The sequence below is a fragment of the Carettochelys insculpta genome, chromosome 12 (genome assembly GCF_033958435.1).
Source record: "Carettochelys insculpta isolate YL-2023 chromosome 12, ASM3395843v1, whole genome shotgun sequence".
NCBI classification, from domain to species: domain Eukaryota; kingdom Metazoa; phylum Chordata; order Testudines; family Carettochelyidae; genus Carettochelys; species Carettochelys insculpta.
Genome location: NC_134148.1, coordinates 40,987,205 through 41,010,412, shown reverse-complemented (window position 1 = coordinate 41,010,412; position 23,208 = coordinate 40,987,205). Strand labels below are relative to the sequence as shown.

Genomic DNA, 23,208 nt, shown 5'->3' with positions numbered 1-23,208 from the left:
TAGGGGTTAGGCTTTCAGGTGCCCCAGGGCTGCTTAGTGTTAACACGCACGCCCTGTTCTCGAGCAGCCTCCGTCCCCGACGCGGGTAGGCCCAAAGGAACGCGCGCGGCGTAGCGGCCTTAGTACGCGGCAGTTCCCGTGCGGGGCCCCGAAGCCGAGCCTGTCGCTGCCACGTGCCGCTCCAATGGGAGCGGAAGCTGCCGGAGCACTTCCGCCCACGTGCCCGACTTTCCCAGCCGTTGTCACCGCGCGGCGCCTAGGAGATGGCGTCATCGGTCCGCGCCGTCTGGCTAGGCTTGGAGAGTTTGAGTGATCGGGGTGGGCCGGAAGCGCCGCCACAGGCTTGAGGAGGCCGGGCGCGGGCAGGATGCTGAGCCGCCTGCAGGAGCTGCGCAAGGAGGAGGAGACGCTGCTCCGGGTGAAGGCGGCGCTGCATGACCAGCTCAACCGGCTCAAGGTCGGGGGGGCGGGGACCGACCCTCCAGCCCCCTGTTGCCTGTGCTCGGACCTGTTGTGCCGAGTGGGTAGGATCAGCCCCTGCCCCGTCCCGGGCTGCCTGCTGCCTCCCCCGGCCCCTCAGCGAGGGCCCCTTTTCCCTGGGGCCGCATGCTTGTCCCTGCTAGGCTCGGCTGTTCTCCGCCCGCCCCGCGCCTGGAGCCCCGCATCTGGCTCCCGCCGCAGCGCGGTGTATGTCAGGGCCGGCCCCCAAAGACGTTTCTTGTGGCCACAGCCTCCTGTTCGGCGATTAAGCAGTGGCCCTCCAGTGCCCTCCTTTGGAAGCGCGAATGCTGGAGGCAGGCCGCGCAAAGGAGCGGGGTCAGCCTTTAGCCCGGATGGGGCAGCAGCACACTCTACTCCGGCAGCTTTGAATTCCGATTCGCAGTGAGGGGCTTGGTCCCTGGTGCAGGGCTTTGGACTAGGACTCGGGCCTCAGACTACAGTGCAGGACTTTGGGCTCAGTTTCCCAAGCTCACTTCACTCAACAACCCTGTCCCCTGCTGCCTATGCGTCCCCCTTCCCATCCAGGGCTTAATTTATTCCTGGGCTTGCCAGGCCTGAGTAAATCTGCTGTGAAAAGTGATATTTGTATGTTGGTTAATACAGGTTGAACCTCTGTAGTCTGGCAAACTCTTGTCATGCAACATCTGTAATCCAGCATGGTTTTCAGTTAGCTGGATATCCACTTTTCATGGGTGTGGCCAAGTTTCCCCATGTCCCATAAAAACAAAAAGCAGTCAAGTAGCACTTTAAAGACTAGCAAAATAGTTTATTAGGTGAGCTTTCGTGGGACAGACCCACTTCTTCAGACCATAGCCAGACCAGAACAGACTTAATATTTAAGGCACAGAGAACCAAAAACAGTAAGCAAGGAGGACAAATCAGAAAAAGATAATCAAGGTGAGCAAATCAGAGAGTGGAGGGGTGGGGGGGTAAGGTCAAGAATTAGATTGAGCCAAGTATGCAGACGAGCCCCTATAGTGACTTAGAAAGTTCCCATCACGATTTAAACCATGTGTTAATGTGCCGAATTTGAATATAAAAGCCAGCTCAGCTGCTTCCCTTTCCAGAACGGTGCGATAATTCTTCTTCAGTAACACACATACCTTTAGGTCATTGACAGAATGCCCCATTCCATTAAAATGTTGACTAACTGGTTTGTGGATCTGGAGTGTTTTGATGTCTGTTTTGTGCCCTTTGTCTAAAGGAGTTAGAAGTCTGTCCAATATACAAAGCATCTGGGCATTGTTGGCACATGATGGCATATATGATGTTAGTAGAGGAGCATGAGAGAGTGCCTGTGATTCTGTGAGTAACCTGGTTAGGTCCAGTGATGGTATTTCCAGAGAAGATATGTGGACAAAGCTGGCAGTGGGCTTTGTTGCAGGGAAAAGTTCCAGGACTGGTGTTTCTAGGGTATAGACTGTGGCTGTTAGTGAGGATCCTCATGAGGTTGGGAGGTTGTCTGTAGGAGAGAACAGGCGTGCCACCCAGGGCCTTCTGGAGTGTAGCATCCTGGTTAAGGATAGGTTGTAGGTCTTTAATAATTTGTTGCAGTGGTCTGAGTTGGGGGCTGTAAGTGATGACCAGTGGTGTTCTGTTCTTGGCTTTTTTGGGCCGATCTTGGAGTAGCTGGTCTCTGGGTATTCGTCTGGCCCTGTCGATTTGTTTTTTTACTTCTCCTGGTGGGTAATTCAGGTTTATGAATATTTGGTAAAGTTCTTGGAGGGGTAGCCATGTTAGTCTGGATCTGTAACAGCAACGAAGGATCCTGTCGCACCTTATAGACTAACAGAAAAGTTTTGAGCATGAGCGTTCGTGAGCACAGACTCACTTAATCCAGCATCTGATGAAGTGAGTCTGTGCTCATGAACGCTCATGCTCAAAACTTTTCTGTTAGTCTATAAGGTGCCACAGAACCCTTCATTGCTGATAAAGTTCTTGTAGTTTTTGGTCTCTGTCAGTTGGATCAGAGCAAGTGCGATTGTACCTAAGAGCTTGACTGTAAACAATGGATCTAGTCACGTGTGCAGGATGGAAACTAGAAGGGTGTAGATAAGTATAGCGATCAGTAGGTTTTCGGTACAGTGTGGTACTGATCAGGCCATCCTTGATTAGTACTGTAGTGTCCAGTAAATGTATCTCTTGCATGTTGTAATCGAGGCATAAGTTGATGGTGGGGTGTAGATTGTTAAAGTCCCTGTGGAATTCTTCTAGAGCCTCTGTAGCATGGGTCCAAATCATAAAGATGTCATCAATGTATTTTAAATAGAGGAGTGGTAATAGGGGACGAGAGCTGAGGAATCGTTGTTCCAGGTCAGCCATAAATATATTAGCATATTGTGGGGCCATGCGGGTGCCCATAGCAGTTCCACTAATCTGGAGGTATAAATTGTCCCCAAACGGAAATGATTGTGTGTGAGAACAAAGTTACAGAGGTCAGACACCAGATTGGCTGTGGTGGCATCAGGGATGGTGTTCCTGATTGCTTGTAATCTGTCTTTATGTGGAATATTAGTGTACAGAGCCTCTACATCCATTGTGGCAAGGATGGCGTTATCAGGAAGTTTTCCGATGTTTTGTAATTTCCTCAGGAAGTCGGTGGTATCTCAGATATAGCTGGGAGCATTGGTGGCATAGGATTTGAGGAGGGAGTCCACGTAACTGGATAGTCTGGTGGTAAGAGTGCCAATACCTGAAATGATAGGGCGTCCAGGGTTTCCAGGTTTGTGGATTTTGGGAAGTAAATAGAATAATCCAGGCTGCGGCTCAGATGGTGTGTCTAAGTGAATGAGGTCCCGAGTAGCAGCAGGGAGTTCCTTCAGTAGTTGTAATTTCCTTTGGAATTCCAAAGTGGGATCAGCGGAGAGAGGTTGTCTGGCTGTCTCCTGTTCACCTCCTTGCTTACTGTTTTTGGTTCTCTGTGTGTTAAACATTGAGTCTGTTCTGGTCTGGCTATGGTCTGAAGAAGTGGGTCTGTCCCACAAAAGCTCACCTAATAAACCATTTTGCTAGTCTTTAAAGTGCTACTTGACTGCTTTTTGTTTTGATAGTGTATAGACTAGCACGGCTTCTTCTCTGTTACTATTCTTCATGTCCCATAAAGTTTGTTTCCAGCCACCAGTTCTGGCTCTCTGTGTTCTTTGCTGTTATTTAGCTGTAATGTACTCCTAAATGTGGTCTAAGAGCCCAGTAAGCAGTGGAAGTGTTGATAATGCTGCTAGACAATATTGACCTGTCGTTGTCTGGCAAATTCTCGTATTCAGCACCGGTCCGGGTTGGAGGGTACCAAACTAGAGAGGTTCAACTAGAGAGGTTGTATCAGTTTACACAACAAATTTACTAGCTAGCTGGGAGGCTGTGAAAAGTGTCAGGTTTTATAGCAGTAGACTTACCAGCTAGCAAGTCTTTGTGGGGAAAGAAAGGCAATCAAAAAAGCAAAAGAAATGACAATACAAGGACATGGAAAGCACCTTTTTACATTTCTGTTCTGTTTAGGGCCAGTAAAGAATATAGATTGCTGTACATTATGGTTGTTACTGAGTCTGGAAAAAAAGACCATGCACTTAAGTAAATTACAATGATTTTGATATGTGACTGTCATTTTTTTTTCCACCACCAAGACTCATGAATTCTGAACTGTTTATATAGTGCAAGTACTGAGAACCATTCAACCAATCTCTAAATCCTGTGTATGAGGGAAATCACTTCATGTTGGGGATGCATTAGCACCCCTAGTTCCAGCACCTGTGGCAAGAGTTGCTTGCTGCACGCAGGTCACCAAAAATTTAATGAGAATTGCTACCTTAGCAAATGAATGGGGCCTGCTCTAGTTCATTTGCAGTGAAGGAGACTGTCTGCCCTTTTCCATGGAGGGGGGAATCTGGCTGGCTTTCCATTTGTGATCAGCTCTGTGAGGTGGGCACATAACTCAGTATGTCTTTGCCAGCTCATCTATTTGGTAGTTTCCAAGTCAGTTGTCTTTCTAGAGGCCAGCCCTGGACTCAAATTGAGATCTAAGGGTCAGTATGGGCTGCTTTAGCTTCACAGACTTCACTGGGGATTTTAGTTGAAAACTGCTGGGAGTGCCCTCTCTCCCACTTCTGTCCCTTCAGCAATGGTAACAGGAATAAATCTTCCTTTTGCCACAGAAGTTAGTCATATTTTAGTCATGGCAGCTAAGTATAAGGGTGGCATTCTTTGTCTGTTCTTCTATGATCACACCGTAATCCCTTGTCTCTAAATGTACAATCATTGCTTGTATGTTGAACAGAGAAATTTTTGAAAAAACAAGGAGAAGTTTCTTATTTTATAGTTGATTATTGTGTTCCCATTTTGTTTTCCTTTTGTCATGCAGTATACTGTTTGAAAGAGAAAGTTATAACTACATTATGATGTAGTTAGCTAGATTTTACTTATGTCTCGAATAATAAAAAACACTTGAAAAAGTGGGAGGTGTGATTGGTGGTTAGAACAAGAATGCCGGAATCAAGATTCCAGCATTCTTTTCCAAGTGACTTGTTCTGTAAACTTGGGCAAATATTTTTTTGCTTTTTGGATTCAGTTTTCTTGTCCTTAAAATACAAATAATGCCTTTGTCCCAAAGGTTTTGTGAGGCTTATATTCAGTTATTTTTAACACACTGTGAGATCCTTGATGGAAAATGTATAAGTGCAAAATAGTAATGAAGAAACTATTTAACTAAGCACACTTGTTGGCAATTTGAATGAAGGCTCCTTTCATTATAGCATTCAGGAGATAGCTTGCCATGACCTATATACGGTCTTACCATAGCTATTTCCTGTAGCAATTGTTTGAATGCCATAAAGTTTTGCAAGGCAAAGCATGACTGCCTGTGAGATGCCAAGACTGTGGTATGAGAAAGGTGACAGAACTATTAATAGACTATTCACCAGTGGAATGCACTGATCATGTATCATTTCCGGGCAAGAGATATAGCGTCTTATAGAAGCATGCTGGAGTGTGCAGAATTCAGCATCACAATGTTCAGAAATTATGAACATCACCTTTAGATCTTACCATATTTAAAAAAATTCAGTATTGGAAAATTATCTTCAGAAAAGCATGGGAGCAGAGCAACAAATCTGTTTAGTTTGCCCTTTTATATGCATCCGAAATAATTAGACTTGTCAAATATGTATAAGTGGGTACAAGTATGTCACCAAGTACATAGCACAATCTCTGGTGAATAGCTTATATTCAGACTTGCTTCCTATTTTCTTCATATTGTGTTCAAAGTAGAATTTGTAATTTTAAAGGTCTTGTTAACTCGTACTAGTTCCTGGACTCTGAGCTGTTCCACAAGACAAACTGTACATAGAACCTCATGTGTAGCTTCATGTGTGTTCAGGATACGTAGTTTGAATCAAGATCACCGCATCAGCTCTTAATGGTGGATACTGAGACCCCAGTGTATTGGAATTTACTTTGAGACTACTTTGTCATTTTCAAAAACAATCAATAGACCTTGCGTGGAGCTTGCTAACAGGTGCAAAGAAATAATTGCTGGAAAGATTTATTTCGATATCTTATTTCTAGGTGGAAGAGTTGGCCCTTCAATCTCTTATTAGCTCCAGAGAGAAGAATGTAATGGTCTCTCCACCAGGTGTCACAGAGGAGACTCAAAATGTAAGGAACACTCCTGCCTTTTGAAAGGAGGAAGGTTCACTTGTTTCTCGTGTAGTATTTCACATAAGCAGAATTATAAAATACAAAAGCAACAAAACATTACCTGTTTATGCTGAGTCACTCTAAATGAGGTACTCATGGTAAACATTTTACCTGGGGTTCTTATATTGTTATGCTAATCCCCAGCTAAGAGACAAAATACAAGATTTCTCCCTCTTTTCATCCTGAGGTACTGGAGAGGTGGAAATCTGGGGCCTTATGAGATAGTATAACTGCTAAATATGTGTTCAAGCCAGAAATAATTAAAACTAACTGTGGAGAAGTTGCTACTTACCAGCTTAGTGGGCTTTATTATTGGGTGAATCCGGTTCAGAATGATCTCCTTCTTAAAAGGTTGTTGAAGCTCTGAAAGATGCCAATGGTTATTTCATTTTTATTAGAATGTGAGCTACTCAGAGGGAATATGCTAAAGAAGTGCTCAGTATTACTAGTCCTCTTTATAATTGATACTCTTGTTGTTATGCTAGACCCTTCGGCAGATGGACAATGAGGCTGCTATCAATCAAACTGAATTGCAGCTAAATATTAAGGCCTATGAAGAGGAGGAGGAGGAGGAAGATGATGAGTCGGACTCCTGAAAGGATGGAAAAACGGGAGACAGCTGGTCATATTTATCCTACACTCAGGAATTTCCTTTCTGTTTGTTTCAAGCATAACTTCTCATCAGATTCTGCTTGGTGCTGTACACAAATATGAACTAGGCAAATGAGTAAAAATGAATTTGAGGGCTCTAGGGAAGATGAGACTGCTGGCACAATTGACAAAAGCTTGTCAATTGTGTTTTAGATGTTAAAAGAATGCAAAGTTGTTGCATTAAATATGTAGCATGATCCCTTTTACATTTAAAGCCTAAAATGTAGTTTACTACTTGTTTGTATATAGGTGGGGAAAAGGTAATCTTAACTAATTTGGTGCACTAAAAGCAATAACTATTTCAACAGTAATTCCATAAAGGTGGAGATCTGGTGCATTGCTGAATAATAAGATTGGAGTTCAGAAGCTCACCGCTCCTGTAACAGAGTATAGACTGAGACTATTTTAATACACAAAAAAAATGGTTCAGGACCATTTGCTTGCTGTTTGCATTCTCATGTATGGAATATTAAATGTCAGTTTATAAATATGACAAGTGTAGGGACTCTTATGCTGGGAGCTCTGTGTTAACTCCACTTTAAACTGAGAAGCAAAGTAGCATTTTTCAGAACTCCTTGTGTTATTCTCATGCTGCACTGTCAATCTAAACGCAAAAGTGAAGAAGAAATATACAAAATTCCAGGGATCTTATAGGTAAAAAGGAGTAGCCAGTGATCATCTATTTGTCCCCTCAATATACAATGAAAGCTGTTTCACCAGAAAGCCTAAAAGGGGAGGTAATATTTTAAAACTGTTTAGCTCCCTTTTCCCATAACAGCACTCAGTTCCCATAATCCCGTGTTCTGCTTTCAAGATGATGTATCAGGAAAGCAGTGGGAATGTGGGTAATCTAGGTAATAAAAAATTATGATCCTTCCAGAATTCATATGTTGCTATGAGTGTTATACTTAGCGCACATACATTTCCTCTCCTGATGAGCAGGGGACTGGACTTGATGACCTCTTGAGGTCCTTTCAGTTCTAGTATTTTGTGATTCTATGAGTTGTAAGAATCAGCTGCACTGATTTAGTATTTGCACCATTCCTTAAATAATGTTAAAATGCACAGAAAACCAAACTTGTGTTGAGATGTTAAAACTAGAAAATAAATATCTTAATTCAGGTACCCATGTCAACTTCTCCTACTAAGGAAATGTTTATTTTTAAAAGTCTGTTTATAAGATGTGTACAAATGTCAGGGTTGCTGATAAGATCTGAGAGTTTAAGCTCCTGTTGATGTCTCCCCTATCAATACTTTTAGGAGAAACCAAATTTTCATTTTACGTACTTAAAGGGGGAGGAGGAAATTTGTTAGGTGACATAGATGCAGTTTTACAACTATACCTAATCATAGGAGGATATTTGAGGAAGACTATTGGCTCTTGGTTAACACTTAGCTTTGGTTTGCAGTTAGGGGAACTAATTTTCAGGAGGTAACTGTAGCATGATTTTCTGTTTCAAAAGATCAGCGTGGCACCTAGTAGGCTGAACAACCTTTGTAAATGAAGTTTCAATCTTGTATAAAGAACATAAATTGCAGACTTTTCCCCAAACTCATTAGAACAGGCACAATAATTCTGAGCCAAAGATGTCCCAATTCAAAATAAAACTTTTTAGAATGTATACTTTTGCACACAGTTTGTTAGGGTAGTGGGATGTGACCTGTGTCATTCCTTTGTTTTGTAGTGGTGAGTGCATTTGCTGGCACCTCATTCTACTCTTTTTCCCTTGTGTGAGATATTGACAATTGTTGCTCTCCTTTCTTTAGTCCACACTCAAGATAAAACATGTTCTGTAACAGTTAGCCCGGGGCTTCATTTGCTCTGGTAAATTTGAGCATTTCATTGTCCGTGTGTACACAGACTTGGTACCCCTTTAAACGTATGCCTTATACCATTTGTTTGCCTTGCTGTGGTGAGGTCAAACTAACATGTGTTCTTAGCCTATGCTTGCTTTTAAAGTTGAGGCTGTCTCTCCAATATATTTTTTCCAATGATTTTATGTTCCTCAGTCAACATAAGTAACGTACAAAAATCATTCACATATCCCCAGCATTGCAAAATGGAATATTTACATTTACAGCCACAGTTCGTGGCCACAGCATTGCAAAAGGAGCAATAAGCAAATACTATCTGTACTTTGTTCATTCATTTTTTACCTTGAAAAGTCATTCACAGCATTGGAGTTATTTCAAGGGAAAAGCCCTCATCTCACCTTTTCAGGCATGACAATGTAAATTTTTTTTTCCAGAAAAGGTTTTGTGTACCCCCCAAAATACCCCACAAGTTTAGGCAAGCCCTTGTAGTGCTACCATACACACACAATGGCACATTAGCTTGCATGTTACAATTAAACCTCCTGCCACTGTTCCAGTGGGGCTAAATGCACTTGAGCTGGTTAACATGCTGTGCTGGATGTATAGATGAATGCTGGCAAAATAGGATTTATATATTCCATTAGTTTTTGGGTCACTACTACTGAACATATGGTTTTGTTTTGTACTTATCCTGAACAGCTTTTAAACTCCATTTCAACATGCTTTGTATTGTGAAACCAAACAACCTGGGTTTAAAGACAGGTGAGTAGATGGAAACAGTATTAGCAATACTGATGGCTGATCTGTTGCTGGAGAGAGGCAGACTGCAATCCTCCTCCTGTAGCATTTGATCCTGTTAAGCATGAGAATCAGGTAGATGGCAGGTATCCTTGCCAGTAGGGTATGATGGGGAAAAAAAGCCATAATGATTTTTTGCCATCAGATGCCTCACTTTGGCTATGTCTACACTAGCCCCAAACTTCAAAATGGCCATTTTGAAGTTTACTAACAAAGCGCAGAAATACATATTCAGCGCCTCATTAGCATGCAGGTGGCCGCAGGACTTCAAAATTGGCATGGCTTGTCCAGACAGGGCTCCTTTTTGAAAGGAACCTGGCTACTTTGAAGTCTCCTTATTCCTATGAGCAGATGGGAATAAGGGGACTTTGAAGTAGGCGGGGTCCTTTCGAAAAGGAGCCCTGTCTGGATGAGCTGCACTAATTTCAAAGTGCCACAGCTGCCCGCATGCTAATGAGGTGCTGAATATGTATTTCAGTGCTTCATCAGTAAACTTCAGAATGGCCATTTCGAAGTTTGGGGCTAGTGTAGACATGGCCCTAGAGCATCATCCAAGGATCAATGCTTTGTATACTTCTACTCAGTGTACATAGACTGTATTGCCAACAATATATAGATGAACACAGCTCTAGCTTCTCCCTGCATTGAACAATAGTTCCACTTTCAGCAAGTTAGTGAATGAATGAGACCAGCTCATGGCAGAACAGCAACTGGTTGAAGCTGAACCCTGACAAGATGTGATACTAATGGCAGAGAAAAGCACTGAGTTTGCAGTTTGTGTCCAGTCTCCTTGGGTTAAAGATATATATCCATAGTTGGTCCAGTCAATTTGCAGTTTAGGAGTGCTCCTGCTGCTAAACACTAAGAGTTTCTTGCTACCATTCCCAGCTGGTTAGACATCTCCTTCTGGTGGAAGATTACCTGCTCTCAATAATACATACATAAGTCACCTCTCAGCTAGACTACAGCAATGTAATCTAAATCTAAAAACAGACATAAAGCAATCAGCCTGCAGGAAACTCTAGCAAATATACAACATAGCAGTGCAGCTAGTATGAACACAGAAGACTTGGCCTCTGCTCTCTACAGTGGCTCGCCAAGGAATATTGTGTCAAAATTATAATTCCAGGACAAAGAGTTCCTTTGGCACAACGGAAGCATCTCCAGCATAGGTAAAGGTTATCTGTACATGAAGCAGTGTTTTCATGGGATCCAGCCAAAAACTACTGAATAAACTACCAGTGGAACTAAGCAATCATAAGCCTCACTCAACTTCTTCCATTCTAAGGCCAAGGCAGATTTTTACTTGCCTTCGCTAACATGACAGAAAAAAAATGTAACTGAAAAAAATATGCTTGGAGTATATTCTTTGATGAGACAGAATAAGCCACAGAGGTCTTATCTTAGATATGTCCTAATGCATGTAGAACATGCTCAAATCCTTGTAGAATGATGGCAGCAAACTTGAATGGGATAGAATAGTTGTAAATTCTAAAATGATTTCAACTCTTTCAAGCCAGTGGTCACTGAGCCCAAGTTGCACAGATAGTACCAGATGTACTGTGTTCATAGCCAATTATTTGATGGGCACAAGAATATCAAGAATGGGATCAAGTTTTAGTTTGTCTCTTCGCCTTTGATATCTTTTGGGATTTATACTCTTCCAAACTTCAGCCTAGGTGTACAAAAAGTTGATCAACAGCTGTCTGGGCTTTTGCCACAAACCGCCTAGGCGTCACAGGTTTCATTTTTTGTATAATTAATTTCTGGTGTACCTAACAGATATTTTATTTATTTATTAGCTATTTAATTTTTCAGCTATGGGAAATAACGCAGGGGTCAGACAATTATCAAATGACAGACACAGATTCAAAAAGTTTAAAGCTTTTAACTGTTAAAACACAAATTGTGATCACGTCAAAATATACAAATTAAATATCCTTAAATCAAACCAAGTTCACAAGCAGCATTTTTCTTTCTGTGCCAGTCTGTAAATGTTATCAATAGAAATGTTTTCATGTGTGTATAGTGAAATTGACAAAGATTACCCTTCCAAACTTAAGCATAGGATGCCTCTTACATAACATAAAAGGTTTTCTACCTTTCAGAACACATTCTTTAAAAGGTCAAATTAATTTTAAAGCAGATTAATCAAGTTCTTAAAATTGTTTCCAGGGGCATTTATTACTGACCTTAAACCTATTTTATCCCTGCCATTCCCTGATCACTACAGAATCCAGATGGCTGAACAGGTACAGATAATGTAAGTAGTGATTTGATTTTCTCAAATATTTGTAAGTGTGAGTGAGCTTTAAGTTTACCTGCCTCTGTGCTGTAGAGATGAATGATTACCACAGAACAGACTAGCTGAGCATTTTTGGCTCAGACAGAACCAGAAATCTGTCTGTTCTCATAAGATTTCCCAATCACTTGGTTTTCAATGGGTTTTGCGTTTTTGCTGTCTCTGCAGAATGCTCCCTCACTGAATGGCACCAGAGGTTAAGAGAAAGGGTCACACAGCTTCCTCTGGAAAAAAGACATTTTTAACACACAGCTGAGAAAATACATAACATAATGGAGCAGGCTGTAAGCTTTTTAGCAACCAAAATGGTATTCTTAACAAATGCTGACATTGGGAAATGGTGCCCCCAAATGTTAAACATCCATTTGTTTTGTGATAATTCAGTTGGTGAGTCGGTGCTGGTTTGCACAGAAGTATTTTTTCCACACGTCTGTTTCACACAGCACCTGCTCTGTAATTTGGGAGAGGTCAGTTACATATTCAGTATTGGGTCATGGTACACAGACTAATGAACAGTAGTTGCAAAATAGCACTTGACCAAATCCTCTAAAGAAGAACAGAAACAAAGATCCTCATTAATGCTGCCTGTCGCAGAGGGAAAGGGGACACTTAATACAGCTTTCCAACTGCTACAGTTGACTCAGTGTCTGATTTTGCACAACAGGTACAAATCGTAGCAAGAGGTACAAGAGAGAAGAACAGCCATACTGGGTCAGACCAATGGTCCATCCAGCCCAATAACCTGTCTTCTGCCTGTGGCTAATGCCAAATTCCCCAAAGGGAATGAACAGAACAGGTAATCATCAAGTGAGCACCTGCCGTCACTCATTCCCAGCTTCTGGCAAACAGAATAGGGATACCACCCCTACTGATCCTAGCTAATAGCCATTGATGGTGACCTCATGAATTTATTTAGTTTAATTTTTTTTGAAAACTCTTACAGTCTTGGCTTTCACACCATCTTCTGGCAAAAAATTGCACAGGTTGACTGTGTTGAGTGAAGAAAAACTTCCTTTTGTTTGTTTTAAACCTACTGTCTATTAATGTCATTTGGGGACCCCTAGTTTTCATGTTCTGAGAAGGAGTAATCATTTTCTATGGTGCACATTAGCAAACAGGCAAAAGTTTCAGCGCAGCTCTAGAAACAAAATATAAAAGGACGGCCTGAGCCTCTGCCTCTCATGTAAGAAAAGAGTGCTCTGTTCACAAATAGGCTATGTGTTGCTCTTAGAATCTAGAATAGATCCTTTTTTCAAGTTGACCCAAATGAGTGCCTTATGTACATCAAAAGAGGCTTAGATTCCAGTTCACTTCAACACGAGAATGAAAAGTAACCCTTACTAGTAGAGAGGGTACAGGAGAAAATGCCTCCATGGGCTTAAAGTAATTAGAATGGGTTTATATAAACACAATAGTATCAAACATGCTTATTTCCTGAACATATTTTAACAGCTATTTCATTTTGTGTGCACATACACCCCACAATAAAGCTGGGTATACTGTCTGTTAAATTCCAGTTATTCCTAATGTACGTTGAGGAATTTAAAAATACCCATCCTCTAAAGAAGTTACTTGATAATATATTTATTAGTATAAGAGATTAAACTGCTAACCGTCTGAAAGAATAAAGTGATTAAAAGGATTTTCTTACATTTTAGACACTATACACACAATTGTCATAAATCTTCTTTAGTTGGGTTAAAAGGAAACAAGTCTGATGCACACTTTTACCTCTTGATTCTACAGGACATTCAAAAAAGCTACTTTTTAAAAAATACCAATTAAAGGAGACATACCACTAAACAATCCCAAAAGACAATACATTTAAAAATAAATATAGAAATATAAACAGAAGTCTAGAAGTAGTCATGGTGCCCTATGTATTATGGCAATACAGGCCTCCTGCCCATTTAACTGGGAAGAGTTCAATACATAAAAGCAAGATCAGAACCATTATGACTAAGTTGGAGATGCACAGTTTGATAACAGCAAAAGCATGCTTGACAAATATTGATAACGTGGATCCTTATCAACCTTTTCTGGGAGTCTAGATATGTATGATTGAAGTACCACCAAGTTACAAGGAATCCTAATAGGCCTCAAAGAATGTGGTACCATATACCTCCAGTGAGAGTTCCATTACAAAAAGAATATCCAAGTTCACTTAATCAGCAAGCACTATAGTTTCAGCATCTCACAAATCTTGGTCAGTTTAGTAAAAATAATCCAATACAACACCAATTAATTTAGGACAAAAATATAAAACAAACATGATTTGGCACATGCTAGAACAGACTTCCTTCCTTAAGAGGTGAAATACATAGTTTAACAGATACAAGCTTGAGAAATGAGACCAGAATAACATGTTTCAACAGATGTACAGTACGGAATTTACTCTCAATATTCAGATTCCAGCAGCATGCGTGGGTGTACTAGGCTGGTTGAGGCCTATAGTTGAACAAAGCCATCCTGCAAAATCCACTTCCTCAGCTTCAGATCTCTTAATGAAAACATGAATCTGTAACAGAGACAGAAGGAAAGAGAATGAGCTAAAGAACAAGATCATGGGACACAAATGAAAACATTTCAAAAGTGTTAAAGATAACATGGAAATTACTTCAGAAGTCTAATTTCCTTTCACCATTTATATTGTTTGTCCTTATATGTTGCACCGCACTCAACATGATCTGGTTAGAACAGTTCAGTTAACTTTTTGGGTCTTACTGAAGCAGTGTGTTGCAAAACACACAAAGAACTATGACTGTCATGGGCCCTATTTATAGTGTCTGACTGATTACAGAGAGAATCACCTTAGTATGCAGTTAAGTTTGAATCACGATTATCCAAGATAGTGCATTGTAGAACTTTGCCTAAGTACTTTAGTAGAGTTACATTTCCTCTATATTAAGTGGTGAATATCATCTGGTTACTTTGAAGTGAATGGAGTTTGCCTATGCAGAGTAACCTGCCAGATTAGTGACTGAGAGCTGCAAATATGCTACATTCTTTGATGTTAGAGCCTCTAAAAATACTTTGAAAGTAAAATAAGGGAAAGATGTAATTTCCCCAGACACAGTCCAAGGTGTTTCAACGGCTAATGACCAGCCATAATAAAAGAACATGGACTTTTTGTCTCTTCTTTTGAATGCAACCAACATATTATATACATTTAATTACTAAATTAAAGCAAAGAGCCCATTCTGTTTGCCGCACATTTCAATAATACAAGAGAAGTTTAAGAGCTGAATAATCTGTTGTAATAAACTAATATCAAAACTGTTTCTATTAAGATACTGGTTTTGAAAACGTCTGAACCTAACGTTGCTCAAATTAAGAAGCTAAAACAACTTGCTGGATCCTCAATCCTGCTGAGGTCACGGTGGACGACTAGACCAGTGCAGTGACCTGAAAGCTGCCTTTATGGACTAGCTGAGGATTCTTGCAGTGTCGGAGAATCCTAGAATGGCCACCTTCTATGTCAGCTCTTCCAGGCAGGGGGAGTGGAAGGCGGGGGTTGCGGGGAGCTGCTTTTGGGTCAGGAAAGACTAGTGCTGGGGACTGATACACTCCATCAGTCTCAGGCTGGCAAAGTGGTCCCTAAGGGACTGTTCAAACTAAATCGTGGTAGGAGCCAATTTGGTGCCCCGATGGCCACAAGACCACAACAAATTAAGAGATGTCTTACACCAATCTTTGCCTCCCGTTTTGCTCAGGTGAGCTGAGAATTCTACCTGGTGTCTTCTGAAAAACCAAACTGCACAGAGCTACAGTACAGGGTTATCTAGAAAGGACCAGAATCTCTCAATAACTGACCAAGGAGCTTTCACTCACCATGAGTTGCTTCAGATCTGCTCTCTCTGCTGGATTTTTTATTAAGCTAAGGAAACATAAAAAGTTAATAGAAAATGTCCAAGGTATTGCTTATTTTCTCTTGCTAAGGACAGACTGTACCAAAAGCAGGTTCTGATAAGTTTTTCAGTGTCCATGCTAAATTTTTCTTACTGCACCACTCAGTATAATAGTAAGGCAATTCCCCCGGATACATTTAAGAGTCTAAGCAATTAATGGTTTTTCAGGTGTTCATAAATGGGAAGTAAAATGCACACTAGGCTGTAACTTCTATGAATTACCCTGGGCATTATGCTGTATGTGTGTTCTTGTGGTGGGGAAAGGATCCCTGTGTCTTCTGCATTAAACTGAATTTTCAATTGTGCAAAACATGAATGTTTTCAGCCCTTAAAAAAACTCCTCCCATCCCAACATCATTCCTCTGACAGAGGAGGAGCAAGAGGGACTGCCAGCACTGTGTGTTTTGTTAATGTCCCCTCCTCCCTTTGGGAGCTGAAAATGGTGCAGCTGCAGTTAGTCAAGACCCTTCAGCCCCAGGAGCCACAAAACAAGATTCTGGGTTTGGTAAATACAAGTTAAAAATTACATTTAATTTTCCAGGTGTAAATTTCCATAGGAAATGAATCCAGATAGAAAACATCTGGTTCACTTCAAGTTTGACTATTGGGAGTGGTCACAAGGAGACAAGTTTTGGACAACTGGGGAAGTTCTAGTGTAAATAATCACTAAGGGGAGACAACAAAATATTAAATGTGGACAATTCAGTGCCTGTTTCTGCAAACCCTACTGGAGATAGCTCTTCCTAATTTGTAAGGCTTCAAATAGGATTACTCATGGCTCTAAGCACTACATCCAGTAGTAAGAGTTACAGGATCAGGCCCCAAGTTTGTACTGTATTCCCTTTTGTGGTTATCACCACACAGAGACCACTGACTGAGAAAACATTTGTTCACAGCTCCACAAAGTAGCAGGGTTCACAGCTGACAAGGAACTAAATTTCTTAGCTTTGGGATCCTTTTAAAGCAAGTACATTTTCTGACTACTGGGTGAAAGCAAAACTCATGTCCCACATATGGGCCCCTGGAAGTTTACGACCTCATAAAACACTCACCATTTGTTCACAAAATCTTGAAATTCAGGACTGAAAACACCACTGGGCAATTTTGGAGGTGGCTGGAAAAAAATATTGGTAGATTAAAGACAAAAGAATGAGTCGTGTTAAGATCCGAAGGAATTGATTATTTTTGTGTTGTAATTCTGTATAAAGACTGTTGGACTCAGTGGTATAACAGCAACACCATCTATGCTATCCTTCCAAGATGAGATGATCCTGATTTCAGACCAGCAGAGACTAGATACACTGTGACACATGATTTCAGAGATAAAAGCTGCCATCCTACATTTCAGAATCAATGCTGGACAATTTTTGGAATGACATTACCAATGGCTAAACTATAGGTGCTCAGGTGACAGCTGGCACAGGAGGAAATATTACATGGTGTATTATACAAATCAGGACACTCTCTCTTCAGACATCTATGGACAAGTTTTCCCAACTCCTGTGAGAGGACAGGGAAGAGGGGAAGTCATTGTGTTCTGTGAGTCCATGAACTCTGAGGGCTAATGGTGCTGTATGAGTTAGTTTCTGCAAAACGAGCTGGAGTCTAAGCTCTCCCCAAGTCCACAATAGTCAGCAGAACTGGATGACCGCAGAAGGGAATGCAAGTTGCACCCACTTACAATAGGTTTCTTCCCTCACATTTCCTACTGTTGCTGGAGCTGATGCAGTGCCACAGAGGGCAACCAAGGAAGAAATGCTCAGGTAGAAAAAAGGTTGCTGTTTTAAGTTTAAGTTTTCTCTCTCACACTGCGTAGGAGGAGTTCAACTAACATATTTAACCAGAGGCTTCCCGAGTCTCTTGCTGCAGTGGGGCTACTTCAGGCTGCCTCTAATGATAGGCAGTGATGCAATGCCAAGTCAAATCTGAACTTCCTGAGCATCTATATGAAAAGAAGAAAGCACTCCTACAAGCTTTACTGATTTCCAAAGGTTACCAGTTAACACTGTAATGTTACCATGTTAGCTGCATGATCCTCACTTCAGTTCCCTTCACTGGAAATTTTACGCGGCAATGACTGACTCAGATGCTGTTAAGCACCCTGTACATCTCACATTAATTTTTCTAAGTATAACTTCTAACAATGAGAGCTTCAAGCAACCTTACAGCAAGTATGTGCATATAATTTGATTTGTACATATTGACATTCTCCAGTGTGGGTGGCCATTTACATATCTTTATTTGCATAGCATTTCTAGCCTAATTTAAAATATCCTGCCACAGGGAATTAAAATGGTCATGTTTCCAGTTCAAAATCATTCGCTACCATCCAACCATTTTGGTAAGAGAAGTGTTATTTTACGTGAAGCTGAGTAGATGCTGACTTTTCCATGTGATTAACTACTGCAGTGATCCACAACTAGAGATCTGGGCCTGCTGTGGGGCTGCAAGCAGGTTTTGGGGGTCAGCCAAAATATGACAGAGAGAAAAGCCATTGTTAGATTCTGAGATTTGGGACTGACACTCGAACCCCATTGCCCTGGGCTGAAGCCAAAGCTTGAACAACTTAGCTTTGTGGGTCTCCTGTGGTGTGGAGCCCCAGGCAATTGCCCTGCTTGCTACCCCCTAATGCTAACACTGGCTTTTAATCTAGCAGATATGCAGAAAAATACTTGTTGTGGCAGAGGCGAGCCATGGAGGTTTTTTATAGCCTGTTAGGGGAACCTCAGAAGGAAAAAAACACTGATGTACTGGATTAGCATGAAATCTACATACTTTATACCAAACACTTACACTAATGAGTAATTTAATGTACACAAGTAACCCTACTAGTGGGCCTACTCTTATGCACACAATTACTCATGTAGCAAAGTGTGTGCACAACCAGGGCCTTAACATATTAAGTAAGCCCAAAGCAGCTGTATTTCAAGAATGAAAACATATACTTAGTGTTGCCATGGTAAGGCATGGGCACTCACATCTACTATGGAATGAGAAATGTTTGCAAGGGTCATGGACTTGGCAGCAAGTCAGATTTTGAAACACTTTTTATATGTGTTGCTAATGGATTAACAACATGAAGCATCTGCAAATGCTTATAAAAGGCAGAAGGCATTTCATATGTGAGGATGATGAAGATCCAAGCGTGCACACACACATTCATTTGTATTCATAATAACGTCACTCTCCATTCCAGTGTCTGAAGATTAAATGCAGCAAAGAATAAGTGCTGAAGCCAAATATCAGCCTTGATAGTTTAACAGCATTTTCAGTCTAAAGAATAAGATTCTGCAATGACACTCAATTTTCAGCCTGTTCCACTGACCCCACAGAGAGGTACTGTAAAGCTCTCTGAACCAGGAGTATAAAAGTTCAGTCATTTAGAAACAGATGCAGCAACATAACCCAAGTAAAATCTAGTACAGTAAACCCTTGAAATGTACGATTGCGAGTTAAGCACAACTCAAAAATCCTACCACCCCTGCACACAGCTCTGGCTCACACCATGCCCCCACCTGTACAGCTCCAGTTTAATCCCCCTGTCCTGGTTCAAATCCCAACCCCACCCGGCTCACCCCCCACCCACGTGGCTCCAACTCACCATCCCCAAGCTCAGCCCTAGTTCACCACTACCCTGTGCAGCTCTGGCTCAACTCCCTGCAGGGACATGCAGCTCTAGCTCACCACCACCCCCACCCCCCACCCCCCTCCTGCAGCCCTAACCCACCCCAGGCTTAACCCCCTCCCATGGCCCCAGTGCACCACCAGATTTAACCCTCCTCAAGTGCCCCCCTCAGTCCCAGGACTTACCTTTCAAAAGGAGTTGCTTCCCTGGCTGCAGAACATGCATTCCACCAGGAAAAAAGTCATGCGCTGAGTTATGCGAAATTCAAATTATGTGAGGGTGCATGAGAACGCAACCCTCCTGTAACTCGAGGGACTACGGTACTCGAGAAGCACCAAATATCAACACTGACCCATAATTATGGAGCGCCCTAGAAATGCCTACCCATAAGTCACCAGTGATCATATTTAATTTCTTTGACTTTAGTAGTTTGTTGATGTACTGGAATTTCTCTTGTTCTTTATGAGAGGTCAACCCTTGTCAGTGCATAGAAGAAGATGCAATAAGGACATAAGTACTGGAATTGAGTGAGTTTAGCTAGAGTTGGAGAATTCAATGACAATCTTGGTTACAAGTATGAACAAACATTTTTGTCCTAAAACATAAAACCACACTTCAAAACTGACATGGCCTAATTTATTTTATAGATATAATAATGACAGCTGTGGAAAAAAGATAGTTGTGCAATCACTTGATACTGCCCTTTGCCCCCATCTCTCCTAATCACATGTGTCATTGGAAAGCTACAGTCCTATATAAAGGCTAACCTTAGGTTGCAATAGATTGGGACTTTACCAGAGGTGTAACTTCTAGAGCCTTGCAAATCCACACATACCAGCTTTGTGTCTGGGGGGAGGGGTATATTCACATTTGTGTACCATAGATATCCACCACCCATTTTCACAGACTGCAAATCAGATGTGGTTACAAATTTTGCATCCACACAGGGCTCTAAAAAACTATTTCAAGCCAGTGCATTTGACCCAGGGATGAATTTGGTCCACTGTATTTTTAGAGAGAAGTAAAAGGTTGGTTTACAATATACACTAAAAAAAACTCTTTTAGGGTGGCATCAAAAAACTTGACTTCTTGATTTTTAACAGTTTAAAAGAGAGTTCTAATAGATGTAAACAGCTGTTTACCTCATTGACGATGTAGTCCAGAAGTTCAAAGATTGCCATTGGTGGCCTGCTGTCTGGTCCATAGGCTAAAAATGAATAATTTATATATATCAAAAGAGAGAGAAATAAAAACAGTTTGCAGAATACAGTAGCAATCCATTCAGTAACGCACAGTACAATGTTTTCACTCTTTCAAAACACATTGTGCCACTGGGGAAGGGTGCAGCACTGCCCTCCTTGAGAAAGGCAGCAAAGCTTTAATACTGCTTCCTGGGATTCCCATGGAGTTGGAAGGGGACAGTGTGAATTTGGCTTTCCCTCTTATGTCCCATCCCACTGCAACTTTGAGCTATGCATTCCTCCAGTCAAACCCATCCAGCTTTTACATCCTACGCTGCAGTCAGTCAGTCACTTACAGCTCATTGGACGGACAGGTGTTCTTTGCCTAGGTGAAGTCTCAGAAACTGGAGAGTCTCCTTCTACAGGGCAGCCAAACATCATTTCCAGCTCTTTCGAATCAGGAGGGGGAATAGGGTATCTGCCAATGGCCATTTCCACCAGTGACAAACCCATGCTCCAGATGTCTGACTGAACTGAATAATGAGTACCTTGGAGTCTTTCCGGCTACCAAAAAAAAAAAAAAAGTAAGAGGTAAGAAAAATCACATACTGCAATAACTTATATCATGAATAAAATAAACACCTGAGCATATGAATATGACTTTTTAAAAACATCATTATTGCAGTCAGTGAGTCCATAAATAAAATCTGAATTTAATTACCAACCATCAGTACCATGACTCAGATACTCACTTCAGTTTAATTTATAAAAATTTACCCTTGAACAGTTAAAACATTCTGTTAATGGGGCTTTGCTACTTTTTGCAAAATAAAACTATAGTGTTGGTCCTATCATCTTAGTATTGCAACAAAATTCATTGCTAGAACTCATATGTAAATTGAAGAATAAAGAAAAAAGGTATTACTGAGCAATCACGGCTTCCCTCCTCTCCTCAAGAGAAAAAGAGGGGAAACCTTTATAGATTTGTCTAAATGTCACAAGGCAAACTGGCCTTCTAAGGAGATCCAAGGTTCAATCTCCCCCACATCAGATTTCTGTCCAGAATACAATCATTCTGAGATGGACAGTTCTCCAGACCTGAAGAAGGGCTCTATGTAAGCTCAGAGGCTGGTCTCCCTCACCAAGAGAAATCGGTCCGATAAAAGATATTACCTCACCCACCTTACCGTTGCAGGGTACATGGAAACTGTTGACTGTGCAGTAGTGCATTCTGTGAAAGCCTTAAATTCCACCTGGCTTTCCATTACACTGCTGTATAGCCTTCAATTACAACATCCTGAAGAATTACAGTCCCAGAATACCTCTGCTGTGCGCAGAAACTAGATACTGAGCGAAGCTGGACACTGAGCAACCTTAAAAGGCCAACTTTCCCGTGACACAATGACACAGGGTCTTGAACACTTTTGGTAAGCATCTATTTACTGTATTTCAAAGGAGTAATTTGCCCGCGTCAAGTTCTATAACATGATTCAGGAGAGGTGCAAATGTACCACAGCTCCTATAATTAATGGAACAGGCAAACAGCTGTTTTTTTCCCCCAAAAAAATACTTACTTGATTTCTAAAGAAAACATTTAAATTATTGACAAGATTGTAAAATGTAGTGTATACGGACTTCCTGGAGTGATTTATTGACAAGTATAAAAAGAAAGTAGGCAAATATTTCAAATAGTTTCCATGTTGGATGGGACTGGGCACATTCAAAACCATTCAGATGTTGAAATGTACTGTTACTGGGATTGTGTTCTGCTTAGGAAAGACTAGAACACGGAAGGGACAAAGACGGGAAAAAATCTCATGTATAGATTAAAAATGCAGTATACGTGGTATACACATTCATGCTAACCTAACTTTTGAGCAAGTGGGACGTATGTAGGTAGAAGCCTCTCTAATAGATGGCACAGATTCAACTAAAAATATACATTTTTAAAAATCGAATCACACATGGGGGAAGCAAAACATGCATTTTAGTGACAGTCTAACTAGTCCAGCCATCCCAACAAAAAGTACTTGAAGATGTTCTCAAGATGTCCATGAGAATACTATATAAAGTATGAAGCAAAGTTGGAAATACACAATCAGTTACTGCAGTTGTTATATTAGTGTTGTGCAGTGCAAAAATCCCCAATTATAAAGCCTGAAGCCATATTCACTCTTATAGCTTTAGCATATAACATTAGTATACATGGTTCCCATATATATTTTTCTTTAACAGCTTTCAATACAAAGCTTCATTTTGCCTTCCTCCACCCCTTTATTGAACCTCAAGTTCTCCAGAAGAGAAAAGACTTGAATTAATACATTTAGTCATTCATGCCTTGAAAACTGAGTTTAGTTTCATATTTGTATAGGATGTCATAGTGGTCTATAGCCATTAAACCCTTTAACCAAAGACAACCCTGAATGACTATGACAAGTGTAACTTATATTTTATTAACATACTATTTCTGTGAATCAATACTTAGAACTTCTTTAATAATCTACCTGAGCTGGAGCCAAAGCTCTTTCAGATAACCTACCAGATTTCAGGGCATCATGGAAGACACCCAATTTATCCAAAAAGGGATACATTTTCCAGTTTGCTAGCATATTAGATGAAAAACAAAAGGTAAATGCATGAGCAGTAGGGGGCAGTATGGAAGCACCCCTGAAAATGATCTATGTGACATACAGTGCATCGGAACTGTGTGTAGTGGGCTGGAGACAGAAGATATTTCCA

General features: G+C 41.1%; 2 protein-coding genes across 6 annotated transcripts in view; one reads left to right on the top strand and one right to left on the bottom strand.

The window, feature by feature from the left end:
• Positions 1-274: 274 nt before the first annotated feature.
• SNAPC5 (small nuclear RNA activating complex polypeptide 5) lies at positions 275-10,082 on the top strand. Of its 3 annotated transcripts, XR_012647071.1 has the most exons (4): positions 275-457; positions 6,058-6,147; positions 6,675-9,616; positions 9,980-10,082. XR_012647071.1 is itself a non-coding variant. In XM_075006297.1 (3 exons), exons 1-3 carry the CDS (start codon positions 368-370, stop codon positions 6,783-6,785), a joined length of 291 nt encoding a protein of 96 aa, XP_074862398.1. In that variant the 5' UTR covers positions 275-367; the 3' UTR covers positions 6,786-9,654. The 3 variants fall into 3 exon arrangements, 2 of the variants coding, with proteins under 2 accessions (XP_074862398.1, XP_074862399.1); XM_075006297.1 differs by lacking the exon at positions 9,980-10,082 and having other exon boundaries at positions 6,675-9,654; XM_075006298.1 differs by lacking the exon at positions 9,980-10,082 and having other exon boundaries at positions 322-418; positions 6,675-9,654.
• A 4,052-nt stretch (positions 10,083-14,134) lies between these two features.
• MAP2K1 (mitogen-activated protein kinase kinase 1) overlaps positions 14,135-23,208 on the bottom strand; it is a 76,262-nt gene continuing 67,188 nt past the window's right edge. For all 3 annotated transcript variants that reach the window (XM_075006294.1, XM_075006295.1, XM_075006296.1), the window contains 5 exons: positions 20,826-21,033; positions 20,431-20,495; positions 16,716-16,777; positions 15,587-15,632; positions 14,135-14,273 (listed from right to left, as the gene is read on the bottom strand). In XM_075006294.1, the coding sequence (XP_074862395.1) occupies positions 14,160-14,273; positions 15,587-15,632; positions 16,716-16,777; positions 20,431-20,495; positions 20,826-21,033 (495 nt within the window). In that variant the 3' untranslated portion in view covers positions 14,135-14,159. The remainder of the gene's footprint in view (positions 14,274-15,586; positions 15,633-16,715; positions 16,778-20,430; positions 20,496-20,825; positions 21,034-23,208) is intronic.